Below are 24,134 nucleotides of genomic sequence, written 5' to 3'. Positions count from 1 at the left end.
AACAACACTGAGTTTTTTCTGTCTTTGACACAAAGTAGACATCATAATACACATGATACGTAAGCTGCAGCTTTTGTGTTTCCTTCCTGTTCTGAGGACTGGTTCTGACAAGAGTCTTGTAGTACTGTTCTAGGTCATTGGAATGTTTTGTGTCATCCTGTGATACTCACTTCCATTGAGAAACATTACCATAACAGTGATGCTGTCTCTGGAACCACCTTCTATTGCAGCACTTACAAGTTCACAGCCAATGTACTCAGCTGCACTTTTATAGAAATTCTTAATACATAGTTCCTTCTCGCGGTCCTGCTTACTGTCTGTAGTGGGTAAGCTGTTACTTGCTTTTGTGCTGCAAGGGTCATAAGGGGTTACTTCTGCAGATACAGCTGGATGCATGTGAGCTTCCGCATATATTGAGTCAGATGACCCTTCCATTACCTCTGTAGTTGGCATGTCTTCATTTTCAGGCTGGTACTGAAACAGCACTCGGATGTTACTGTCTGGGGGGAAAAGAAGGTCTTTGGGTGGCCAGTGTTTGCTGTTACGGCCAGAAACTAGTGTTTCTTTATATGCATGAAACAACGTGATTACCAGTGCAGTAACTTCCTTCTTATCCAAAACTTGCCAGAGTCCATTAGTGGCTAAAATGAGAAACTGACATAAATCATCTATGGGAACAGAAATTGTTTGTGGTACTGGAATGATGGACTTTTTTAGTCTGAGGTTTCCATGGAATCCAAGACCTCTGGTGGTTTTTATGTGCCCATCCAGGAGGCCATGGGGGTCATCTGAACTGATGACTGCTTGGCTGCGAAGTACTCTTCTTTTTTCTTTGGTGTTCCGTGTAGTGTGTTCCTTGGTCAGACAAAACCCTTTTCCATTTCTGCATAAGACAGCTTGTACATTTCCTAGACAAGTATTTTGTTTTTTTAAGGGAAAAAAATAGATTAATCATCAGTTTGTATTAAAGTATGTTACTTACTAATTCTGTTTCAATGCTAAACAAAAAAATATGACATGTAAATATTTTTAAACACTGCAAATATGATTTTGAACTAGGAAACACCCTAATTCAAATCTCAGTGATAACCAGTAGAATTTAAAACAGTTAACTAAAAGCTACAGGTAATGAAAAATAATTTCTAAATTAATTTTTTATAAAACTGTTTCAAAGTATGTTTTTTACTGTTTCTTAACATCTATTCAGCAGATTTTAAAATATTCAAATAAAGGGGTTTTTTTTTTAATGCTAAAACTATGTGTGTGTGGGTATGTGCACATGAGGAGGGTGGGTGCTTGTAGAGTCCAGAAGAGGATTGGATCCCCTACTGCAGAAGTGTGCCCTGACCTACCCAAATAAGTGCTGGGAACTAAACTCTAACTCTCTAGGGGAGCACCAAGTTGTCTTAAACACCAAAAACTTTTCCAGCACCAGGTAATTAACAAATAACAACAAAAACATTGGGGTTTGGAGAGATGACCCAGCAATAAAGAACACATACTCCTCTAGCAGAGGACCTGAATTTAGTTGTTAGCATCCATGTATGTTAGCATGCAATTGCTTGTAATTTAAGATCTAAGGAGATCTGATGCCCTTGGCCTCTGTGCTTGTGTGCACATATACACATGGATAATAAACCCTTAGAGGACAAAAGCTCATGGGAATTGGTAAGAAAATTAGGTAAAGGCAGCTGCTACCAGATCTGCTAATCTTGAGTTTCATTCTTGGATTCCCACGTGGTGAAAAGAACTGTCTCGTACAAGATGTCCTCTGACTTTAATATACAGGTGTATACAGACACACACAATTAATAATTAATAAATGAATAAAGTATGTGTGTGTGATTGGTGAAAGTTAAAACTCAAATGTATTTAGGATATGAATGATAAAATGTCAGTTAAATGTCCAACCTAGATTTCTGTAATATGTAATTAATCTGTAAATTCTATAAAACTTCATATTGGGAAAATATGGAGCCACATTAAACTGGACAGTGATAACTGGAGTCCTCAGTAAAAGATGGCAGTATGGTATCATGGTTAGGATAAACCACAGATGCTTACACTTTGCTTCATTGATGTCCTAAGGTCTAAATGTGGTCTTTTGGGTTTTTTTTTTTTTTTTAATTTCAAGATTTTTAGAATCACTGTATATTTAAGAACAAGCAGTGGTTCTTGATACAGATTATTCGTGATCCACAGAATATCTGAGGAATTTCCTGAAAATTAAAATTTCTGTTTTAATATACCAGTTAAAAGCAAAATTTTGTGGGGCCAGTGAGATGGTTCAGTAAGTAGACACTTGATGACCTGTTTGACCTAGAACCCATATGCTGGAAGGAGAGAACCTGGTCTCCAAAGCTGTCCTTGACCTCAACTTGGGTGATATGGCATACATGCACATACATGCACATGTTCCACACTTTTTAAAAATAAGAATATTCTGTCAGGTGGTGGTAGACATCTTTAATCCCAGCACTCAAGAAGCAGAAGCAGGTAGATCTCTGAGTCCAGGGCAGCCAGGCTACATACATTGAAACCCTGTCTCCAGTCAAAGAATATTCAGGTCTTAAACAGGTCTTACTTGGAATCAGAATTTTGTTGCTAATGAGTTCAATTCTATTTCTTCCATTTTTAACTTATTTGTGTTTGTTTTTCTTTTGATTAACTTTGAAATAGAGTCTCAGTGTATAGGCTGACTTGAATTTGAAATCTTCCTGTCTTCCTCATTTCTGGAAAAGCCTTTTTATTTGTTTAGCAAAGAATAATCCAGGCTTAGAAGGCTGAAGTCCAGTTTGACAGAAAGCCTAACTTGATGTGAGATATACAGTAGTTTTGCCTCATTAACATAATGAATGTTAGTTGAACTCCTGGGTTGGTTGCAAAATGTGACCCTGCAATGATGCTCCTACAAACTGTGAATTTGTATTTTCATTATTTTATGCTAATTTGTAGATCTTTTACTTTGATCTGTGTAACAGGTAAGTCAGTAATTATTGAGTGGGAATTTTTTGGTTTTGAGACAAGCTTCATACAGCCTGAGCTGGCTTTGAACTGTCTGTAGCTGAGAATGTCTTGAAATTGCCAGTCCTCCAGCCAGCATGTGCCATCATGTCCTGTTTGTGTGAGTCTTATGCATGCTAGGTACGCATTCTGTACACCAAGCTATATCCTTGGTTTTAAGTCAATAGTTGGATTTTGTCAGGTTCTAAGTAACTGTCAAAAGCAAAGCAACACAGTGGCATTTAATGTGGCAACTGAATAAAAGGATATAGTTCAGCACCTTCCTTAAAATAGAGGGGGAAAAGTGGGGGGGGGGGGCATAGTTCAACTTTCTAATGTTTCGTGTGACAGCTTGACTTCATAAGCAAGTACTTTGATTTTATATACTTCTGTATTATGGCAGATACATGAGAATATTCAACTATTTAGAAGGAGCAGTAATTTGGAAGTTTAAGGTAGGTGGATTACAAAAGTGAGGCCAGTTTGGGATATAGTATGAGACCACTGTGTCCAAGAAAAACAAAAAGAGGACAAAGGTAGTCACTGTGGGTCAGGGCCTCGCTCATCTCACCAAACAGGATCCTGGGTAATGTACTGTTAAGTCTCCGCATGTTGAGTTGATGCAGAAAATAATAATGTGCTGGTTCTGTGGTTAGGAACACTTGATGTTCTTCCAGAGGACCCAGAGGGTTCAGTTTAGTAACCTGTCAGGTGACTCAATAACTCCAGCTCCAGGGGATCCAATGCACTCTTCAGACTCCCCAGGTACCTGCATATATGTTACATTCACAAAAACATAAAAATACATTCTTAGTAACCTCTAGCTTCTTGTTTTTAGTGACTGACTAAATCTCAGAAAATGGGGAAAAATGAGAGGATGGGGGAAGAAAGGTAAGGAGAAAGGAAGGAAATCTGACAACTGTAGCTAATACCTGTTCTCAGTGCTCTGAATGAGGCAGAAGGATTACCACAAATTAGAGGACAGCCTGGGTTAAGAGTGAAAAAAGGAAAAGATGGCTTGCCAGTGAGAAGTTTATAATATCCAAAAGGAATGGAAGGAAGGAAAGCAAGGCCAGTGAGGTGACTCAGTGAGTAAGGTGCAGGTGCCTGCTGCCAAGTGTGATCTGAGATTATTTTTCAGAGCCAACATTGTAGAACTAACCTTGAAAGTCGTCTGGCCTTCACTCGTGTACCTTTGTGAGCTCTGGTCCTCCGCATTTAGAAAAATACTTACTTGAAAGAAAGAATAATAGAAGAGTGAAACAAAATGTAGATTAAAGAAGCATCTGTAAACTGTCAGTGGGTTCCAGTGGACTAACTTAAATCATGTGAATGATCCTAGAGAGGAGCCTTAAAGAGAGAAAAGATGCATCACAATCAAATGGCTTAAAACCCTGGAAAGGAAATCTTTAAAGCGGCCACAAGGAGGAGCCACATTCCGAGCAGAGCAGCAAGGGAGGCTGAGATGAGACGGTAATGCCAGCCATGCCAGAGAAACAGATTTCAACAACAGAAAAATCTGCCAGTCTGCAATTTCACGCTGATTATTTCCTTCAAAATCAAGAGGCAAATAATATCTTAAAAATTCATCACTAGCCTATGTAGGTCGTGTATTCCTTATTCCCTAGCCCTTAGGAAGCTAAAGCAGGTGGATCTCAGCTTGAAGCCAGCCTGGATTACATAGTTACAGGACAGTCAGGGATACATAGTAGAGATCCTGTCTCAAAACAAACAAAAACAACACCAGAACATCCTCATCATAGAAACCATGGAATTTCCGGGCAGGAAACACCAAATGAGCAAGTCAGCACAGGGGAGTTAAGAACAAAAGGCATAAAGGAAAGCACTGGTCCACCTAGATGCACAGGTTCAGGCAAAGGGGAGTGGAAACTGGTTCTGCCCCCCACTCCACCCCCGCCATCTCTTCCTAAGCGCTTCCTACCGCCCCTTACAATCTCTGGGGCTTCGAAATATCTTGGCCAGCCGGGGAACCAGGATACCCTTCCTCACAGCCCATGGCCCCACACTAAGTAGGACCTTTCCGTGCCCTCTGCATCAGCTCCTGCCTCTGGGTTTCAGCCTTGTTTGAGTTCATGTCCTGACTTCCAATTTCTGTGATCTGGAAGTATAAGCCAAGTAAACCTTGCTTTTTGGTCATGACAGTTCTAGCAGTAGTAGAAACCCTAAGACGTTAACCTAAGTTACCGAGAAAGACCATTTCAAAAAAAGAGAGAGCTGGATCAGGGGTTAAGAGTAAATACTGCTCTTCCACAGAACACCAAATGTAATGGCAATATTGAAGGAATGTAGAGAAATAGAACTTTTTAGCCATTGCTAAGTGGATGGTGTCCTGCAGTCACCATCCTGGAAAGCTGTGGCAACCCCACCCCCCACAAACATGACCCTGTGTCTGTGTGTGAGTACTCTAATCCCATAGGATTTAATGAAGTAAAGAAGTAGAAGATCAAGAAAAACTGTAGGGTTGGAAAGATGACTAAGATAGAATATAAACGAGAAATAAGGACAAGAACTTAACCAGGGCCAATTGCTGACACCCTAGTTTTGAGAGGTAGCAGAATTACAAAGTCAACACCACCCTTGAAACTTAGTGAAATTCTGTGTTAAAGTGAAGAACAACAAAGTGGCCTGAAAATGTAGCTGGGTGAGTTGCACAGCATCTTAGCCAGTTTAAAACTCTGAAAACTGAAGGAAAAATGATTATTCTTAGGAAGTTAATGCAACATGATCACTGAACATGAAAACAACGGTTTATTAACACAGCATTGCTCTCTCCTTAGGAACATAACTCCAGTTAGTAGGGTGCTTGGCAAAACATTCAATCCAACCTAGCAGCCCCAAGAGTTACGGTACATGTCTGTAAATCCAGTTCTCGAGGAAAAGGCAGGAGGGTCAGAAGGTCAAGGAGATTCACCCCCTGGGCTATTCGGTGAATCTGAGGCAACCCTGGGAAATGAAAGTCCTGTCCCCAAAGTAAACAAAGTTATCTTAGCAATTTATTAATCAACTTTCCAGTCTCTCAAAAAGAGTGGGTTCCTTTGTTTTGTTTGGATCTAGACATAGTTACGGTTTTCATATTGTAGTCACTTTTAACCTTTATCAACATCTGTTATGTCATTTGGAATTTTTTAACATACTATTTAGATAAATACACACACTCAGGTGAAATAGGCTACAAAAAGAAACAAAGAGGCCCTGGCCACACCAGTTGCCTAGGAGAAGCAGAAATTTGCTTATCTGCCTGGAAAACCAGAGTTACCTGGAAAGGATACTCTCCAACCTATTGAGTGGCCTGCAGGGTGTGCAGTGTGCTCCAAGTTGCCAGCTTTTGTGAGTTGTCACCCATGCTGGGTTGGGCTGTAGGACACAGCTGTGAGTTCTTTGTACTCCTGTAAGTAACCCCTCCTCCATATTCAGTCCCTAGTTGGACTTTGATGGTATCCATACTTTGGCCTATCTTGAGCTCCTTATCTCGGGTGTGTAGAACTGTGTATTTTGTCTCCCCAGGAAAAATTTCATTATACAATTTATTACACAACACAAATTAGTTCCGTGGTTTTTGTGTCTGCAATCTATTGAAACTGGAATTTTTCTGTTTCTTAATTGTTCAAGGCAAGTTCTAGACATTAGCAAATTGCTAAATAACAGTGATTTTAGCAGCGTGAGCAGGCATGTACAAATGTCATGGATGTAAGCGAATGTACATACCAGCATTTGCAATGTGTAGTACTCCAGAGATGATCTGTGGAATCGTCTGGGAGGGAAAACTGTTAAAACCCTGCAGATAGTTTTTTTCCCAGTCCTTATTAGCGTGTGGGTTCTTAATCCCACCTTCTAATATACAAGTGAGTGCTGAACAGCCGCTCCACCGAACCCGGGAAACCTCATTCCTTCCGAGCCGTAGAAGCCTATCCATTCTCCAAAATGCCTTTGCAAAGGCTTTGTGTGTATCCTCGTAGTCCCGTCTACTAGTTCTGAAGGTTTTGTATGTGGAAGAGAAAGCCTCTTCTCTGGCTCTGTATTCTTCCCTGAACACAGTCTGAAAGGAGCTGATCAGTTGCTGCTGCTCGGCTGTCATGTGGTAGGAAGGATCCTGCATAGACAGTTGGTGGAGAAGCAAAACCTGGAACTCCTTTGATGCCAGGTCTGCTGCTGCATAACCATGATGGCTATCGAATAAACCAAAAAAGCACACATTGGCTTTTTCACCAAAATTGTTCACGACCGAAAATTTACAGTTCGGCTCAGCTTTCCAGGTTGAATTACTATTGCTACAAATGGCCATCCCTTTAATCAGCAGATGGCTGCTGTTTGGAGAATATGTAGAAGTCTGGCCAACCTTATCACAAAGTTTGAAGTGTGATGGAACTTGTTTCTTCCAAAGAAGCTCAAATGCATAATTCATACTCTGAAGGCCCTTTTCACGGTATGTGGAAGATCTCAAAAGGTTAGAAATTATACACTGTCTATGATAACTTAGCACTGAGGGCTTTGGTTTCTTCCCTCCCATCCACTGGAAACCCAGCATACTCAGAGCATTGTGATGTTTCTTATGGAGAAAAATCCTAGCTGTGTTCATTTCTTGGTGGCAGACAGAGCAGGGGAATGTGACCGTATCACCAGGAATCAGCTGCTCCAGAGACTCCTCCAGGTCACTTGAGCATCTTGGCCTAGGCCTTCCCCTTTTGCCAACATTTATTTGGGGATCTTCACCTGAAGTAAATGTTGAAATTTTCTCGTGCCACTGTTTTGATATCCAGAACACTCTGGAAGAAAGGTGAAATATATTTACTCATCAGGAACTAGAAAGGTGGTTAAGAGCACCTGTTGTTTTTACATAGGACCCACACGAGGCCTATAACCACCAGTAATTCATTCCAGGAGATCTGATGGCTTTTTCTTACCTCTATGGATACCACTGCATGCACATGCAGACAAGATAGTTAAACACATAAAATACATTTTAAAACATTTGAGATTTTTGCTGAAAGAAATGGTACACACTCTCTTAACACAGTCTTACTCATAATTTCATAGAGACATACAGTTGAGTTTTATAGAGCCCCCCCAAAAAGGTCCTCAACTGATTGCTTCATGTTTGTCTAAGAGAAATTAAGTGCCCAATCCACAAATTCAGCTAGACAGCTGAACAAATACTCAGAGAAATATTTTACTCCAGCTATGAGTAGTATAAAAATAAAAACATTTGATTTTACAAATTAATGTGTATGTGTGCATGTGTGTGTGCACACACACAGATGCATGAAGGCCAAAGGAGAGCATTAGATGCCCTTCTCCACCTTGCTTCTCCTATTCCTTTGAGGCAGAATCAATCTCTCAACTGTAGACAGAAAGACACTTGGGGCTTCCTGGCCACCACCCTTACCAAAAAGAAAAAAATGACTTCCAGATCTACTGAGGACATATCTCAAAGGAATAAGGCTTAAAATGATAGAAGAGGGCCCAGCACACACTCACATAAACAATTTTAACATAAAATCCATTTGTAATCTTTAAAAATTTTTCAATATAGTTTATAGCCCAAGACAAGATAGCTGTGAGGTTGAGACTGGCTTTGGCTATGTAGTGAGTGTCTGTCTGGAAAAAAGAAAACCATAAAATGTTGCTGTCAAAATCTCAATAATTACTTTTCCATTTTGGTCATTACTGATCCCAGGACTAGGCAAGTACAGTGTGTCTGAACTCTGGCTCCAGCCGGTAATTAACTATTTTAACTATTCTATATCTTTCCAAATGAATGGGTGGCTAGAGAATAGAGGGAGGAAGGAAATATTTACTACAAGCCAGTATTTACTACTACGATGGGAACCCGACACACTTATAATCCCAGTACTCATGAGGCTGAAAAAAATTGAGGGCTTGATGCCAGCCTGGTATATGTACTGAGATCTTGACTTTAACACACATAAATCTATATGAAAACTTCTGAGAGTCCTGATCTAGCCTATCTACAGGAGTCCCTGAGATTGTCCTATAGCCATTACCTAGGCACAATTCCACCTTTTTGTGATGACCCAAGGTCATCCTAACTCTTTTCCACTGAATGTGTTTCTGTGTATCATTTGCTAGGTCATAGACATACTTTCTACTACGGACCCTAAGTGACCATACTGTGGCTGACATAGGTAGGTGGTTTTCACTATTCTTCTTTGTCAGGAGCCATCCAGCGAAGGCTAAAGGCAAATCAGTTTTCTGGAGATGGCCCACCATTTTTGCATGGCCTATGATGAGTGAACTCTAAGAGGCTAAGTCTCAAAAGACTTCATGCAAAGATCACCCTTACTGCTGGTATGTATGCTGTGGGGAGCCGAATGCGGACGCCATTACAAGATGGCACTGGCTCCCTCACGGTTTGAGGTAAACAACTCCATATATAGTAATGCTCTTGTCAGCTAAGGCGCTGCACCGTGCTCATGCGCAGTACATAACCTATCTCCGGCCAATCCCGAGGCCTCTAGTGTCAGCAGATTGGTGACAACCAATCATGGCAAGCCTGTATGCGCTTCTCCCTATATAAGCGGACAGCTAGGGTAGTTCGGGCGCCCCTCGCTTCCTGCTCTCCCCTTCAATTAAGAGGCTCCCACAATAAAGCGTGATCTGAGAAGAATCCTCTGGTGGTGGTCGTCTTTCCTCACTGGTCGAGGAGCACGCCGCAATATGCCTTTTCCTATCCCTATTACACAGCTCAATGATTCCTGTGTATCAGTTCACCCTGTTGACCAAATGTTCTGCAGGTCAACATAAAGATGAACTTTCATGAATACTATTTAGACAAATTAATAACTTCATAGAATTCCTGATTTGATCAATTTAGTTTTCAGGAGATGGTTTTAGCTGTTTTGCCAGAAAGATATGATAAAGTCAGAATCAAGAATAGAATATGGGGCTAGTGAGATGGCTCAGCATTTAAGAGCACTAGCTGTTCTTTCAGAGGTCCTGAGTTCAATTCCCAGCAACCACATGGTGGCTCACAACTATCTATAGGGGGATCTGATGCCCTCTCAGGCAGGCAGATATATATGCAGCAGAGCACTCATACATTAAATAAATAATTTTTTAAAAAGATTTTTAAAAAAGAATAGAATGTGCCCACTCCTCATAGAATGGTGAGGAAAGGCTGCATAATAAGGAATACAATGAGCTTTCACAATTAACGCTAAAAAGAAAAATAGGCTTGGGACAAATTTGTGATCAAGGTAAAACATTCATTCTAGGTCAGATTCAAGGATGAAGCCACAGGTAAGCACTATGATAAAGCAAGGCCATGTGAAACTGTTGTTTTGAACTTATAATGAGCTTATTGAATGAAACACTGCTTTGAACATAACTATGAGCATCATTCTGCAATTCCCCCTTTGTAGAACATTTTATCTATGAGAAAATTTTTTAAAGAACCTTTGTCTAAGAAGATATAAAAGGGGCTGGAGAGATGGCTCAATGGTTAAGAGCACTGACTGCTTTTCTAGAGGTCCTGAGTTCAAAACCCAGCAACCTCATGGTGGCTCACAACCATCTGATGTCTCTGAAGAGAGAGACAGTGTACTCACATAAAATAAATAAATCTTAAAAAATATATAGAGAGAAAGGGTGGTAGCTTCTGGGGCTCTGCCCCATCCAGTAAATGTATGTATGTATGTGTTTGTCCATCTATCCATATATGTGTAGGTGTATATGTATGTTCGTAAGTATGCATGAACACTTGTGGAGCTGATGAGACAGGTAGTTGGGCCTGACGTGTGTGTGTGTGTGTGTATGTGTGTGTATGTGTGTGTGTGTGTGTGTGTGTGTATTAGTGTGCATGTGTGTGTAACTGTGTCTTTGTGTGTGCAGTATGCATGTACATGTATTGCCTATGTAAAATTTTTTCTTTTCTTCTCTTTTTTTCCTGGTTCACTAAGAGTTAACAAGCTCTGAGCTTCTCACACGGCTGGGCTGGCTTATCAGAGAAAGGAGCCCTAACAAGAAATCTTTTATTTAATTTCCCACTGTAAACAACAGTGTTAATCACCTGAAGCCAGCTGATTTTGATCTTAAAATAGCAAAGTGTGAAGGAAAGAAAAAGAATTATCAAAAGTAAGCTATTTTGCTCTAGCAATCACAATTTTGACACTGCAATCACCCCATTATTGTCTTTCCTGAGAAGCCCTGTGGTTCAGGGAAGGTCCTCAGCACTTCTTTTCTGAAATCTGCCTGCAGGAGCCCCTCTGCCCACTCCACTTCCATTTCCCAGGGACTGGATTACTGAATCCTCACCAAGGGTTCCCTATCTTTTTCCTACTCTTTGGATACACACGTTTCCTAGCCCATCTTCATTCCTTTGTATCACACAGCAACCCAATGAAACATTTCTGTACCAGGGACCCCATAGGTACCACATTTGTGTGAATGGATAACAGCAGCCAAAGAAAAGATCAACCACCCAACAAAGACAAGTAATACATGCATACAAAAAAAAAAAAAAAAAAAAAAAAAAAAAAAACCACATCAAACTTTATAAACAATCCTGAAAATTCTACCAGGGAACTCCTGAAGCTGAAAAGCACTGTTGGTGAAGTGACTGAATACAAGGTTGACAAAAACAAAACAAACAAACAAAAAACTCAATAGCCCTCCTATAGAAAATTGGCAAATATACTGAAAAATAATCCCAGAAACAATACCTTTCACAGTTGCCAAAAAAAAAATATGAATATCTTGGGGCCACTCTAATTAAGAAAAAGACTTGTATGACAAAAATTTAAAGTCTTTAAAGAAAGTAATTGAAGAAGATATCAGAAGAAGAAAAGGTCTCCCAAAGGTATTGGATCAGTAGGATTAGCAGAGTAAAAATGGCCATCCTACAAAAAGCAATCTACAAAGTCAATGCAATCCCAATCAAAATTCCAACTCAATTCTCTACAGATCTTGAGAGGACAGTGCTCAAGTTCATATAGAAAGACAATAAACAAAAACAGGACATCCAAAACAATCCTGAACAAGAATAGAACTTCAGAGGTGCTGGAGACATGGCTCAAAGGTTAAGAGCACTCTGTGCACTTCCAGAAGTTCTGAGTTCAAACTTGCACACCCACTATGAAATTAATATGGTGGTTCCTCAGAAAATTGAAAATCGGTTCTACCTCAAGACCCAGCTATATCACTCTTTAGCAAATACCCAAAGATGCTTCATACTACCACAAAGACACTTGCTCAACTATATTCATTGCGGTTTTATTCATAATCCGAGAAACTGGAAACAACCTACATGTCCCTCAACCAAAGAATGAGTAAAGAAATGTGGTACATTTACACAGTGGATTATTACTCGTGATAGATCTGCGGTGGCCTGCCTCACTAGCATAGCTGTAACCATCTTGTTCCATGCTTGCCCACCATTGACACATAAAATTAGCTTGACTCAGAGCAGGGTCAATAGTAACTGCCCAGGTTATTATTGGAAAATCCACAAGCATAGCCTTCACTCATCCAAGAGAGATCGGCTTAAACTATTATGTCTAAACTACTAAAGAAACTTGGAAAAAGCCTGAGCATGCTGTACTCACCGCCTGACCCCCTGTATCTGCTTATGAGCTCATTATATTTTTTCCCTATATAAACTGACCCTGGACAGTGTTTGTGGTCACAGCTGCCAGCTCCCAAGTTTGAGCTGTGGCTCTGATGGGTCAGTCTTTGGGGTGTACACTCAGTAAACCAGCCCTGTTTAAGTGAGATGGGTGTTGGAGTGGTTTGTGTAGCAACTCCTGGACCCTAACAGATCTAAAGATGTTAATATTAAAGACCAATTGTTAGGTGAAGGTCGATTTGATGGTGTAAAATAGCAGATAGAACTTGATGACTCTATTATTAGACAGTGTACTTTAATAGCTTTAAGAGCCTGGGAGAAGGTGGAGGAACAAGGAAAAACGTCTATGTCATTCACAAAGATTACACAAAGCCCCAGAGAGACTTTTACTGACTTCTTACATAGATTAACATCCACTATAAACAAGTCCAGATGCAAGATTTTGAAACTTTAGCTGTTAAAAATACAAATGCAGAGTGTAAAAAAAAAGTTTTTAGACCTTTAAAAGCTCCATCAGCACCCAAGGATGAAAGGGTTAGAATTACTGCTGATATTGATCCTAATAACTATGTGCAATGAACCAACAACAGCCAATAATCCTAGATATCAAAGTGTCCATTGTTTTAGCTGTAGGAGACAAGGTCATTTGAAAAAAGATGGTAGACAAGGCATTCCTAGACACTTCTCTAGAAAACCTCCGCCTTCCATTGTTTGTAGGTGTGTTAAGCATAGACATTGCACTAATGAATACTGATGAACAACAGATATGTGAGGTAATTCCTTACCAAAGGGAAACTTCCTGCAAGATACTCTTTTAAACACACCTGCATTTAAAAATGCCACAAAGGAGTCCAGTTGTTACTTGACAAGCAACATGAGCCAGGTATTTACGGTCAGCAAAGCAATAGCTTATCCATTAGAGACAATGCAGGGTACAGAAGAATGCAGTGCCCTAAATTTAGCCATAAGTAAAAATCTAACACTATCACCAAAATTTCCATGCTGTAAAATACCCACTGGAGTTCATAGACCTCTAACCCCAGGAGTTATCATGCATCGGGAATTATAGATGAAGACTTTAAGACTTTAAGGAAGTTGTTGAGATTGTGCAGTGTGAAGTAGGAGGCAGGATTGCTCAGCTTTCACTGTTCCTGTAAAAACCCGTGATTCGAGAAGAACAATGCCCCAGATTCAAATAGTAAGCAACAGAAAACAGAGAAGCTGCGTGCAGGGGTCTACCATACATCAGGACAGAAGACAGAGCTGTGGACTTTGCAGGGCCAATTTAAAGCACATTAGGGTTGGAGTGGGGGTGACTTTTAAGTTTCTTTCACTGATTGGCTTTCTCTTGGGGGTCTGGATGCCGTGGGATTGGTTAAGGCTCTGGAGGATTTGGGGGAAATGCTGCTGATTAACCATATTTGGCTCAAGCTAGTTGGTAGGGCAGCTTCTACAGCTCCTGATTGGCTTCCCTTGAGGTTGGCTCAGGCTAGTTGGTAGGGCAGCTTCTACAGCTCCTGATTGGCTTCCCTTGAGGTTGGCTCAGGCTAGTTGGTAGGGCAGCTTCTACAGCTCCTGATTGGCTTCCCTTGAGGTTGGCTCAGGCTAGGTGGTAGGGCAGCTACCTGATTGGCTGCCTGTGAGGGTGGTTTTTCCTGGAATTGACTGGTTTTTGTATTTTTCCAGTTCTGGGAAACAGAAACTTAGGCCTAGTCTCCCAAACTGCCTGTCTGCAGCCTGCATGGAGTCAGCCTGGTCCTGGACTCTCATTCATCTCATCTCCCTGTCTGATTTGTAATTGACTCAAATCATTGGTTGGTCAGTTCTTTTCCCCAAGATCCAAGTCATTAACCATGGGGTCAATAGGGACCTAAGAATCATAAGTCATTCCCAGAAATAGGGGCCTTTGTGACTTAGCATTTCAGCCTGTAAGATGGGACAATAAACATGGTAATTTTTTTTTCTCTAATTACTTCCTGCTGACATTAGGACATTGTCTTTTGGGGGCAATGTTAGTCACAAACAATAGGGCATTTATCAGAAGCGGCTGATTAGGTGATCAACTGTGCTGGTTAACATCCGCTTTCAATAGGTAAGCATTCAGCAGTTTGCAGTACTCAGGTGATCTCTTCAGCCCTTTTAAAAATAGATTTTTAAAATTTTATTTATATGAGCATACTGTAGCTGTCTTTAGACACACCAGAAGAGGGCATCAGATTTCATTACAGATGGTTGTGAGCCACCATGTGGTTGCTGAGATTTGAACTCAGGACCCCTGGAAGAGCAGTCAGTGCTCTTAACCACTGAGCAACTCACCAGCCCTTATGCTATTTTTAGTTCCAAGAGGATATACATTAATATTTATCATTGCATTGAAATCCATATTTTAGAAAAAACAGTTAACAGGTAAGACAACAGGAGTAAACTCATGCCTTTGAGACCTAGCTAAAACTATGTTTCTGAATTAAAAGACACAGAACATTTTTTTCTCTTAGTCCAGAGAGCTTAGTCTCGTAGCCCACAGATTGAACAAAGATGTTTTTAGAATGATGAGAAACACCTTTAAGTCTACATGTAAAGACAACCAAAAGGAATTTAAAACCTTGAACTTGTGACTGAATTGTTAGCAGTCAATGCTCCATTTGTTTATCAGCATTCTATTGATCAATACTAAAATTTTGAACTTTTGAAATTTTAGTATAATAATAGCACAGATTAGGGAAAGAAATCTGCAATAATTTCCACTTTTCAGATACTTTAAATCACTTTTTATACTTCTACAACTTGCATTTACACACCTTAAATAATTTTCAGATCCTTGGAAATTAGCAAAGTTTTTACATCCTCAGACCTGCATATACCTTAGAATACTCGTAACTTGAATAGGCTTTAAATTGTTTTGTTCCCATCCAATCTTTTATCAGAGACACGAGTAGTTATTACTGAGAACAGTTATTGCAAAGCAAGTTTAAATAAAGGAACGGTAAAAAGCGATATCTCAAACCTGTCTGTATTTTAATTTGGAAGCTGTTAGAGAAGCAAACCTGTGAGGCCTGGCAAGTCTAAGAGTCTCTCCTGAGGAGGAGGAGGAACTTGGGAGAAATAACCTCAGTTTGTCATTCAGTTCTCCAGGTGTCCACAGTTCAACCTAGGCCCTGGCAGTGGTCAAGGCATTCAGGCAGTTAAACCCAGTGGGTAGTGTACCACAATTCTGGTGGTGTCCTTTGCCATTGTGCTCTTTTCTTAGTGGAGATTTGGGGGCTGTGGTTAGTATTTGGGAGTATCTGTTATAGTAAGTTTGAAATTATTAAATGGCATATTCAGCAGATCTCTGGTTGGTTTGAAGGTCAGTATCTACTTAGCATATCTAAGTTAAACAGTCTTCATCTGGTTTATTTATCTGTTCTGCACTTTGCAAACATAAAACGGGAGAGTAAGCACAGCTTTAATCTTATACTTAACTGCGTGCGTTTTTAGCCTATCAGTCCCTGCTGAGTTTGAGACTTAGGAGTCAGTTTTGAATTGAAACTCTTCTAGTATTAGTAGAAAACTCTTTAACCCAAAAACATACTTCGTAAGAAGACTCACATAGCAGAACATAACAGTTCTCCGTATAGCCAGTGTGAGGACCGGAAAAGGTTAAAACAGCAGAGTGCTTGGCTGAGAGAACTCTTATCTCTCTTTGGCTGCTGGAGCCTCGCCAGAGTTTAGACAAGCTGAAAGGAAGGGGTGGATTTTTAACCCTATAATATTGTAACCCTGCAGTTTTAAAATTAACAAATTTCTTAATCTTTAGTCCTGGTACTATTACCGTAATATATCTGATTTAATGAAAAGAAATAGAAAAGGACAAAAGCTTCCCTTTTTGAGTACTAGGCCATCTTGAATCCTTGAGAAGAATTTGGAAGTACTGGAAAGCAGGTTTTGTTGTTGTTGTTGTTGTTGTTTTGGTTGGTTCTGTATTTTTGTTTTGTTTTGATTTGTTTGTGGCAAATTGTTATCAGTGAGCAGAGACCAAAATTAAAATTAAATGGTATTGGAACTGAAGGTTTGGTGGATACAGGCGCTGATGAATTTATAATCTCATGAGAATCTTGGAACACACTTTGGCCTTTTCAGATGGTATCTACATAGTTTGTTGGGATCAGAATATTACCCCAAGTAAGACAAAATGTAGGAAAATGAAATGTGTGGGACTAGAAGGTCAGATAGGAAGATTAAAGCCTTGGTGGCAGATATAGCCATAAACCTATGGGAAAGAAACCTACTACAATAGGGAGTTCAGATTAGTATTCCTTCAATCATAGACAACAGACACACTGTACACTGACATCTTGTGCAATGTGGCTTGATTGTTTCTGTGTTTAATTTTGTAAGAAGCTTGTCTTGGGTTGGAGAGACGGTTCAGTGGTTAAGAGCACTGGCTACTCTTCCAGAAGTCCTGAGTTCAATTCCCGGCAACCTCATAGTGACTCACAACCATCTGTAATGAGATCTGAGCTCTTCTGGTGCATCTAAAAATAGCTACCGTGTACTTCTATGTAATGAATAAATCTTTTTTTTTTTAATTAAAAAAAAAAGAAGTTTGTCTTGCTGATGTGGAGTCAGGCATGGAATGCCAGTGCCTAAGAAAGATTTGATATGTGTGGATTCATAAAGATCTAATTTCACCTTGATGAACAGAAAGGGAAAATAAGATTAACTGAAAGACACTGGTTTGTAGGAAAAATGTGGAATTAAATCAACTTGTATACTTTAAAGATGTTTCAAGATCAGAATGACAGATGATCGGGAATGCACTTATGAAGGACCGTCGTCAGTGGGTCCTCATAAGGATGTTCTGAAGGTTACGTTTGTGGAATCGATAATGGTTTCTGCTGTACTAGCTAAAGTGTGTACAATTTTTAGCTTTACAGAAAGGAGGAAGATGTAGAGGAGTTTTAACACAATAACATGGCTACTCTGGTAAGGATCACATCTAACCACCTAAGTTTGTGTGATCCAGTTAGAATATAGACACAACCTTCATAATCTAACAACACATCTGAAAGCTCTGGGGGGAAAAAGAGTATATAGGAAGAAATAAACCCAGGGCTGAAATCTTCAAAATATAAACAAACAACAACAATAATAAAAACAATATAAATAATCAATGAAGAGTTGGTTTTTTTTGAGAAAAACCATCATTATTGATAAAATCTTGAACCATATTTAACCAAAAGACTGAGAAAGAGGATCTAAATTAATTAAATTAAAGATGGAACTGGGGACACTGCAAGATAATTCAGAGAATCATGAAGATATAATTTAAAAATCGGTATTCTGCTAAACTGGAAGACCAAAAATGAATAAATTTTTTAATATATTGGCCTATTATATTTAAATTTAGATGAAATTAGCAATTTAAACAGGACAATAACACTTGTGAAATAGCCAGTCAGTAAAACAACCTTCCAAACAAAACAATCCCAGGAGCAAATGGATTCAACACAAAATTCTATCAGACCTTCAAAGAAGAGCTAATGCCAATACTCATCAAGTTATTCCACAACATAGAAGCTGAGCAAAAATTTCTTAATTACTTTTGCAAGGCCATCATTACTCTGATACCAAAAAAACACAAAAACACCCAATGAAAGGAAAACTATACCCCAATATCCCCAATAAACATAGATGCAAAAAATTTCTAATGAAATACTTGCAAACTGAATCTATGAAAACATCAAAAAATCATCCACTATGATCAAATTGGCTTCATTCCAGAGACACAGAAATGATTTAACATGGGTTGGAGAGATGGCTCAATGGTTAAAGAGCACTGACTGCTCTTCCAGAGATTCTGAGTTCAATTCCCAACAACCATATGGTGGCTCACAGTCATCTGTAATGGGATTTGATGTCTTCTGCTGGTGTGTCTGAAGACAGTGACAGTGTACTCACGAATACATAAAATAAACAAATCTTTTAAAAAATGACTTTATAACATAAATAATGTAATCTACCACATAAACAGACTGAAAGACAAAAACCACATGATCGTCTAATTAGATAACAGAAAAGGCCTTTGATAAAAATCCAACATCCCTTCATGATAAAAGTCCAGGAGAGGGTAGGGATACAAGGGGCATACTTGATCATACAACAAACCCACAGCAATGTCAACAAAAAGAAAATTGAAGCATTTTCACTAAAATTGGGAGCAAGACAAGGTCATCTACTCTCTCCGCACCTATTCAATATAGTACAAGTCTGAGCTTTAGCAATAGGAAAACTGCAAGAGACAAGAGGATGCAAATTGATAGGGTCCAGTAAAGTCACAGCAGCTTTATTTGTAGATGAATGATTTTATACATGAAACACCCTAGAAGTTCCACCAGGAAACTTCTACAGTTGATAAATATTTTTAACAATGTGGTATTATTTAACAAAATAAACACAAAAGTAAGTAGCTTTTTTTTTTACAAAAGAAATCAAGTAAACAATACCTTTGATAATAGCCTCAAATCTTGAAATAATTCTAACTAAACTTGTGAAAGATTTCTATAATAAAAACTAAGAAACTGAAAAAAACACCAGAGGATCCCGCTGTAGTAGTAGGATTAAAGTTGTGAAAATAGCCATGGTGCCAAAAGCTATAAAGAGATTTAAAGAGTCTCTATTAAAATTGGAACACAATTTTCACAGACATTGAATAAATAATTTTTCAACTTCACACATAAACAGAAACAAACAAATGAAACGAGAAAAGTTAAAACCATCCTGATTTCTGAATCCTGATACCTGCTGGAGGTATCGCCAACCCGTATGTCAAGTCACATCACAGAGATATAGTAATAAAGCCATGGTATTACCATAAGGTCAGACATGTTGATCATAGAATAAAATAGAACTGAAGACTCAGGCATGATTCCACATACTGATAGAAAAAAGTTCTGACAAAGAAGCTAAAAATACACAATGGAGTAAAGACAGTATCTTTGAGATTTCATCTTGCACCAGGAAAAATGACCAAGATCAATAAAACAAATTACAGCACATGCTGGGAAGGATATGGGGACTCTTTGCTAGTGGGAGTTAAAACAGGTTTAACCACTATGGAAATCAGTGTGACAGCTCCTCAGAAAGCTAGGGATAGCTCTATCTCAATATCTAGCTAAACCACTCTTGGGCATATTCCGAAAGGCCTCTATCCTACTACAGAGATACCTGCTCATCCATGTTCTTTGGAAACAGACTAGATGTTCACTGCAATAGTGAAAGTGTGGTACGTTTATACAATGAAATTCTACTCAGATGTAAGAAAAGTGAAATTCACAGGTAAATGGATGGAGCTAGGGAAAAAACATTCTGAGTGAAGTAAACCAGACCCAAAAAACAAATATCACATTTTTTTTTTTTTTTGATATGTGGATTTTTAGCTTTTAACTGTGATCATTCTTAATAACCATAGTGGTTAGGTACCTTGTAAGGAACAGGTGCGAGGAGTGTCTCAAAAGAGAAGAAAAATATACTGTCATTAAGAGACAAGGGGGAAACTAGAAGGTATATACAGAAAGGATGGTTAAAAAAAAAGTAAAGGAGGGAATATGGGAACTACACTTAATGCAATTAAAAAAAAACATTTAAAACTACTACTGTAGAAGCTTTCAAAAATGCATATATAAAAGGAGTCTAGATGGGCAGTAGTTAGCACATGCCTCTAATTCCTACATTTGGGAGGCAAAAGCAGATGGATTTCTGAGTTTGATTAAAGTCTAGTCTATAGAGTGAGTTCCGGGACAGTTAGGACTGCGTAGTGAAACCCTGTCTCAAAGAAACAAAAATAAAAAAAGGAAGAAAGGAGGGAGGGAGGGAGGGAGGGAGTAAGGAAGGAAGAAAGGAAGGAAGGAATGAAGGAAAGAAGTAAGTAAGTAAGGAAGGAAGGAAGGAAGGAAGGAAGGAAGGAAGGAAGAGGTCTAAATGTAGTTATCATATAATGGGGATGATGATGACCCCACTAGACATCTTATACCATGTAAAAATCATTAGTGCTAGGGATGGGTTACTTCTTAAGTCATTAGTCAAAAGGGTCCCATGAAACACTGCTCTTCCAGAGGACCTGAATTTAATTCCCAGCAACCACATGGTGGCTCAATATCATCTGTAATGGGATCCGATACCCTCTTCTGGTGTGTCTGAAGACAGTGACAGTGTGCTCATATGCATAAAATAAATAAGTAACTCTTTTTTTTTAAGAAGCTTTCATCTATACTGACTAGTTAGTGTTTCTAGTAGTAAAATGTAGTCTGCATACTACCGAAGGACAAAGGTAAACCAAGGTACAACCACTAAGATCTACAGTGGTGACCTGCCTGCATGATACACTGACACAATAGTGGCACAAATGTTCTGGTAGTAACCCACCACTGATTGGATTTTAGTAACCTTCCATGAGATTGAACCCATAATAAAATGACTAAGACCTCAGAATAGATGGGCCTTGAGCATAGGAGTAAAATGCTGCTATTCTGCTAAAAGAACATAGCAATAAAATGACTAAGGACATTCTGCTACAGTCATAGATCAATGTCTCGTTTAGCCATCATCAATGAAGATTTTTCTACAACATATGTGCAAATACACATACACAAACACTTTAAAATGTGGGCTGTGCCAGGTGGTAGTGCATGCCTTTAGTTTCATCACTAGGGAGGCAGAGGCGTTGGATCTCTGAATTCAAGGACAACTAGGGCTATAGAGAAAAACCTTGTCTCAGAAAAATGAACAAGCAAAATGGGCTGGACAGGATGACACTTATCTTTCATCCCAGCAAAAAGGATGTATAGGCAAGTAGATTTCTGTGAATCTGAGGCCAACCCAGTCTATATAATGAGTACAAAGTCAGCCAAGGTACCACAGTGAGACCGTTTCAAAAAACAAACAAGCAAACAAAACCAGAATAAAATAAAACAAGGGCTGGAAAGTTAACTCAGAGATTACACTTGATACTCTTCAGAGAGCTTAGCTTCAACTCCCAGCAACCACCTGGCTCGGGTTCCAGGCGATCTTATATCCTAAAACTCCAGTTCCAGGGTATCCGACACCCTCTGTTAACTTCTGAAGGCCCCAAGCATGCACATGCCTTCTGGAAGCACACACACACACACACACACAAATTGAAAAATAGAAAATCAGTTAAAATAAGAGAATGAGGGGATAAATGATGACTCGCCAGCCAGTGGTTCTTACTACGCAGTAGGCGGGCCTGAACTCCATTCTAGACCGATAAAGGTGAAAGCTGTCCTTTGCTCTCTATATGTGCACAAGAGTATTCAAAGACACATCATGAGCCCACATACATACTATAATAATATATTTAAATGCATGAGCATAGTGGGACATGCCTTTAATTACAGCACTCAGGAGGTAAAGGCAGAACTATCTGAGTTCAAGGCTGTCCTGGGCTACATAGCAAATTCCAGCACATCCAAGACTACAGAGAGAGACCCTATCTCAAAATGCCAAAATCATAGCAACAGTATATTTTAATTTTTTATGGAAATAGAGAGGTAGCTTAGTAGTTTAAAGCACATACTGCTCTTGTTTCTACCCTGAGTTTAATTCTCAGCAGCCATGTTGGATGGCTTACAGCTATCTCTAACTCCAGCTCCAGGAGATCTGATACCTTCTTCTGGACTCCTTGCACACCTACATTCCCAGGTGTGTGCGCACAAGCACGCACAGGTACATACCATGTATACACATAATAAAATAAACATTTTAAAAAATTAATCAAAATAGATGACTCAGAGGTGAAGTGTACTTGCTGAGTGATCATGAAGACCACAGTTTAGATCCCATTACCCATCATGCAACTGGGTATCACATGCAAGGCTATAACCCCAACTCCAAGGAAGGTGAAGACAAGAAGATCAATAGGGCTTACTGGCTTGCAGTCCAGCCAAGAAAGCCAAGCCTCAGGGCCAGGGAGTGATGCCTCAAAAGTAATAGAGAAATTGATAGAGGAGGACACCTGATGTTCTTTTTTGGCTTCATAGGTCCACAATCAATCAATCAATCTTTTTAAGTGTCAAAATAAATAGATACCTTAAAGGGCTGCTCAATTCCCAGTTCATGTTCCTTTGGATGTAATACTTCTCTCGGTCCTTACTTTACTCTGTTTGCAGAGCCTCTGTCTATCTTGAGCACAGGTGAGAGGGTATAGGGGAGAAAAAAGGAAGAGGAGGAAGGGAGGAAGAAGAAGGGAGGAAAGGAGGAGGGCTGGAGCAGATGTGGTTACAGCAGGTAGTGAAGGGGGTGGTGATGGCAGGGCGGGTCGTCTCTGATTGATGGAGGCTTCCTGTTACAATGTTGACCATCTCATCTGGAATTTTAGCCATAGCAACCTTTGTGATCCAGGACTTGAAACAGTAGGTCATAATAGTGTTAGCCAACTTCCAGGTGAGATTTCTAAAGGAGAGGACAAGCTTTAAATGCTCCATTTTTTTTTTTTTTTTTTTTTTTTTTGAGACAGGATCTTACATTATAACTAGCCTGGCCTTGAATTTCCATTCTACTGTTTTGCCTCCACTTGCCAGGATTGCAGGTTATAACACCATATCTTACTTTTTAAAATATATTACATATAAACGTAACAGGAACTTCTGTCTTTTGAAAACAACCCATTTTGGCTTGGTGATAAAAGGCCTGTAATCCTAGTACATGAGCTGTGGATGCAGGAGAACATCAAGTTCTAGGCCAGATTAGGCTACATGAAACCATGTTTCAAAAATAAGTGAGTGAGGACTAGAGAGATGGCTCAGTGGTTAAGAGCACTGACTGCTCTTCCAGAGGTCCTGAGTTCAATTTCCCTCCCCGCATTCACATGGTGGCTCACAATCATCTATAATGGGATCTGATGCTCTCTTCTGATGTGCTGAAGACAGCTTCAATGTAAATAAGTAAATCTTTACACAAAATATAAACAAAAATAAGTCAGCCAGGTAGTAGTGGCACCCACTTTAATCCCAGCACTTGCGTAGACAGATCTCTGTGAGTTCAAGGCCAGCCTGATCTACAGAGGAAGAACCTAAGACAGCCAGAACTACACACAGAGAAATGGTGTCTTAACAATCACCGAAAATTTAGAGCATTAGCCTTGGGTTTAATTATGTAATTCATATTGATATATCTTTTTATTAATTTTTATGATGCTTTGTGAATTTCGCATCATACACCCCAGTCCTACTCATCTCATCTTCTTACATCCACTGTTGACTCTTGAAAACTCCCCCAAAAAAACAAACAGAAAAAATATCTCTTCATAGAGGCTGTCACAGTATGTCCCATAGTATACCCCTCTGTTCTCACATCTTCACTTGCAAATGTTCATTAGAAGGAGTCATTAGTCTGGTTCAAGGTCTCTGTCTTCTGTGACACCATCAATAGTGGGTCTTCACCAGGACTCCTCCTGGTTAACCTGTTACCCTGTGTCATGCAGGTCCTGCAGCTTTGGATCAGCGGGGCTGGCCCTTGCACACATTCTAACCAA

General features: G+C 39.5%; 1 protein-coding gene across 1 annotated transcript; it reads right to left on the bottom strand.

Moving 5' to 3' along the window:
- Positions 1–103: 103 nt before the first annotated feature.
- Positions 104–22,719, bottom strand: PP2D1 (protein phosphatase 2C like domain containing 1; the record flags this gene model as incomplete). Its single annotated transcript, XM_080917321.1, has 3 exons — positions 104–908; positions 6,730–7,787; positions 22,691–22,719. 3 exons carry the CDS (start codon positions 22,717–22,719, stop codon positions 130–132), a joined length of 1,866 nt encoding a protein of 621 aa, XP_080773447.1. The 3' UTR covers positions 104–129.
- Positions 22,720–24,134: the final 1,415 nt, after the last annotated feature.

This window comes from Micromys minutus, assembly GCF_963924665.1.
Source record: "Micromys minutus genome assembly, chromosome: 5".
Lineage (NCBI taxonomy): Eukaryota > Metazoa > Chordata > Mammalia > Rodentia > Muridae > Micromys > Micromys minutus.
This window is presented reverse-complemented; position numbering and strand designations above follow the sequence as displayed.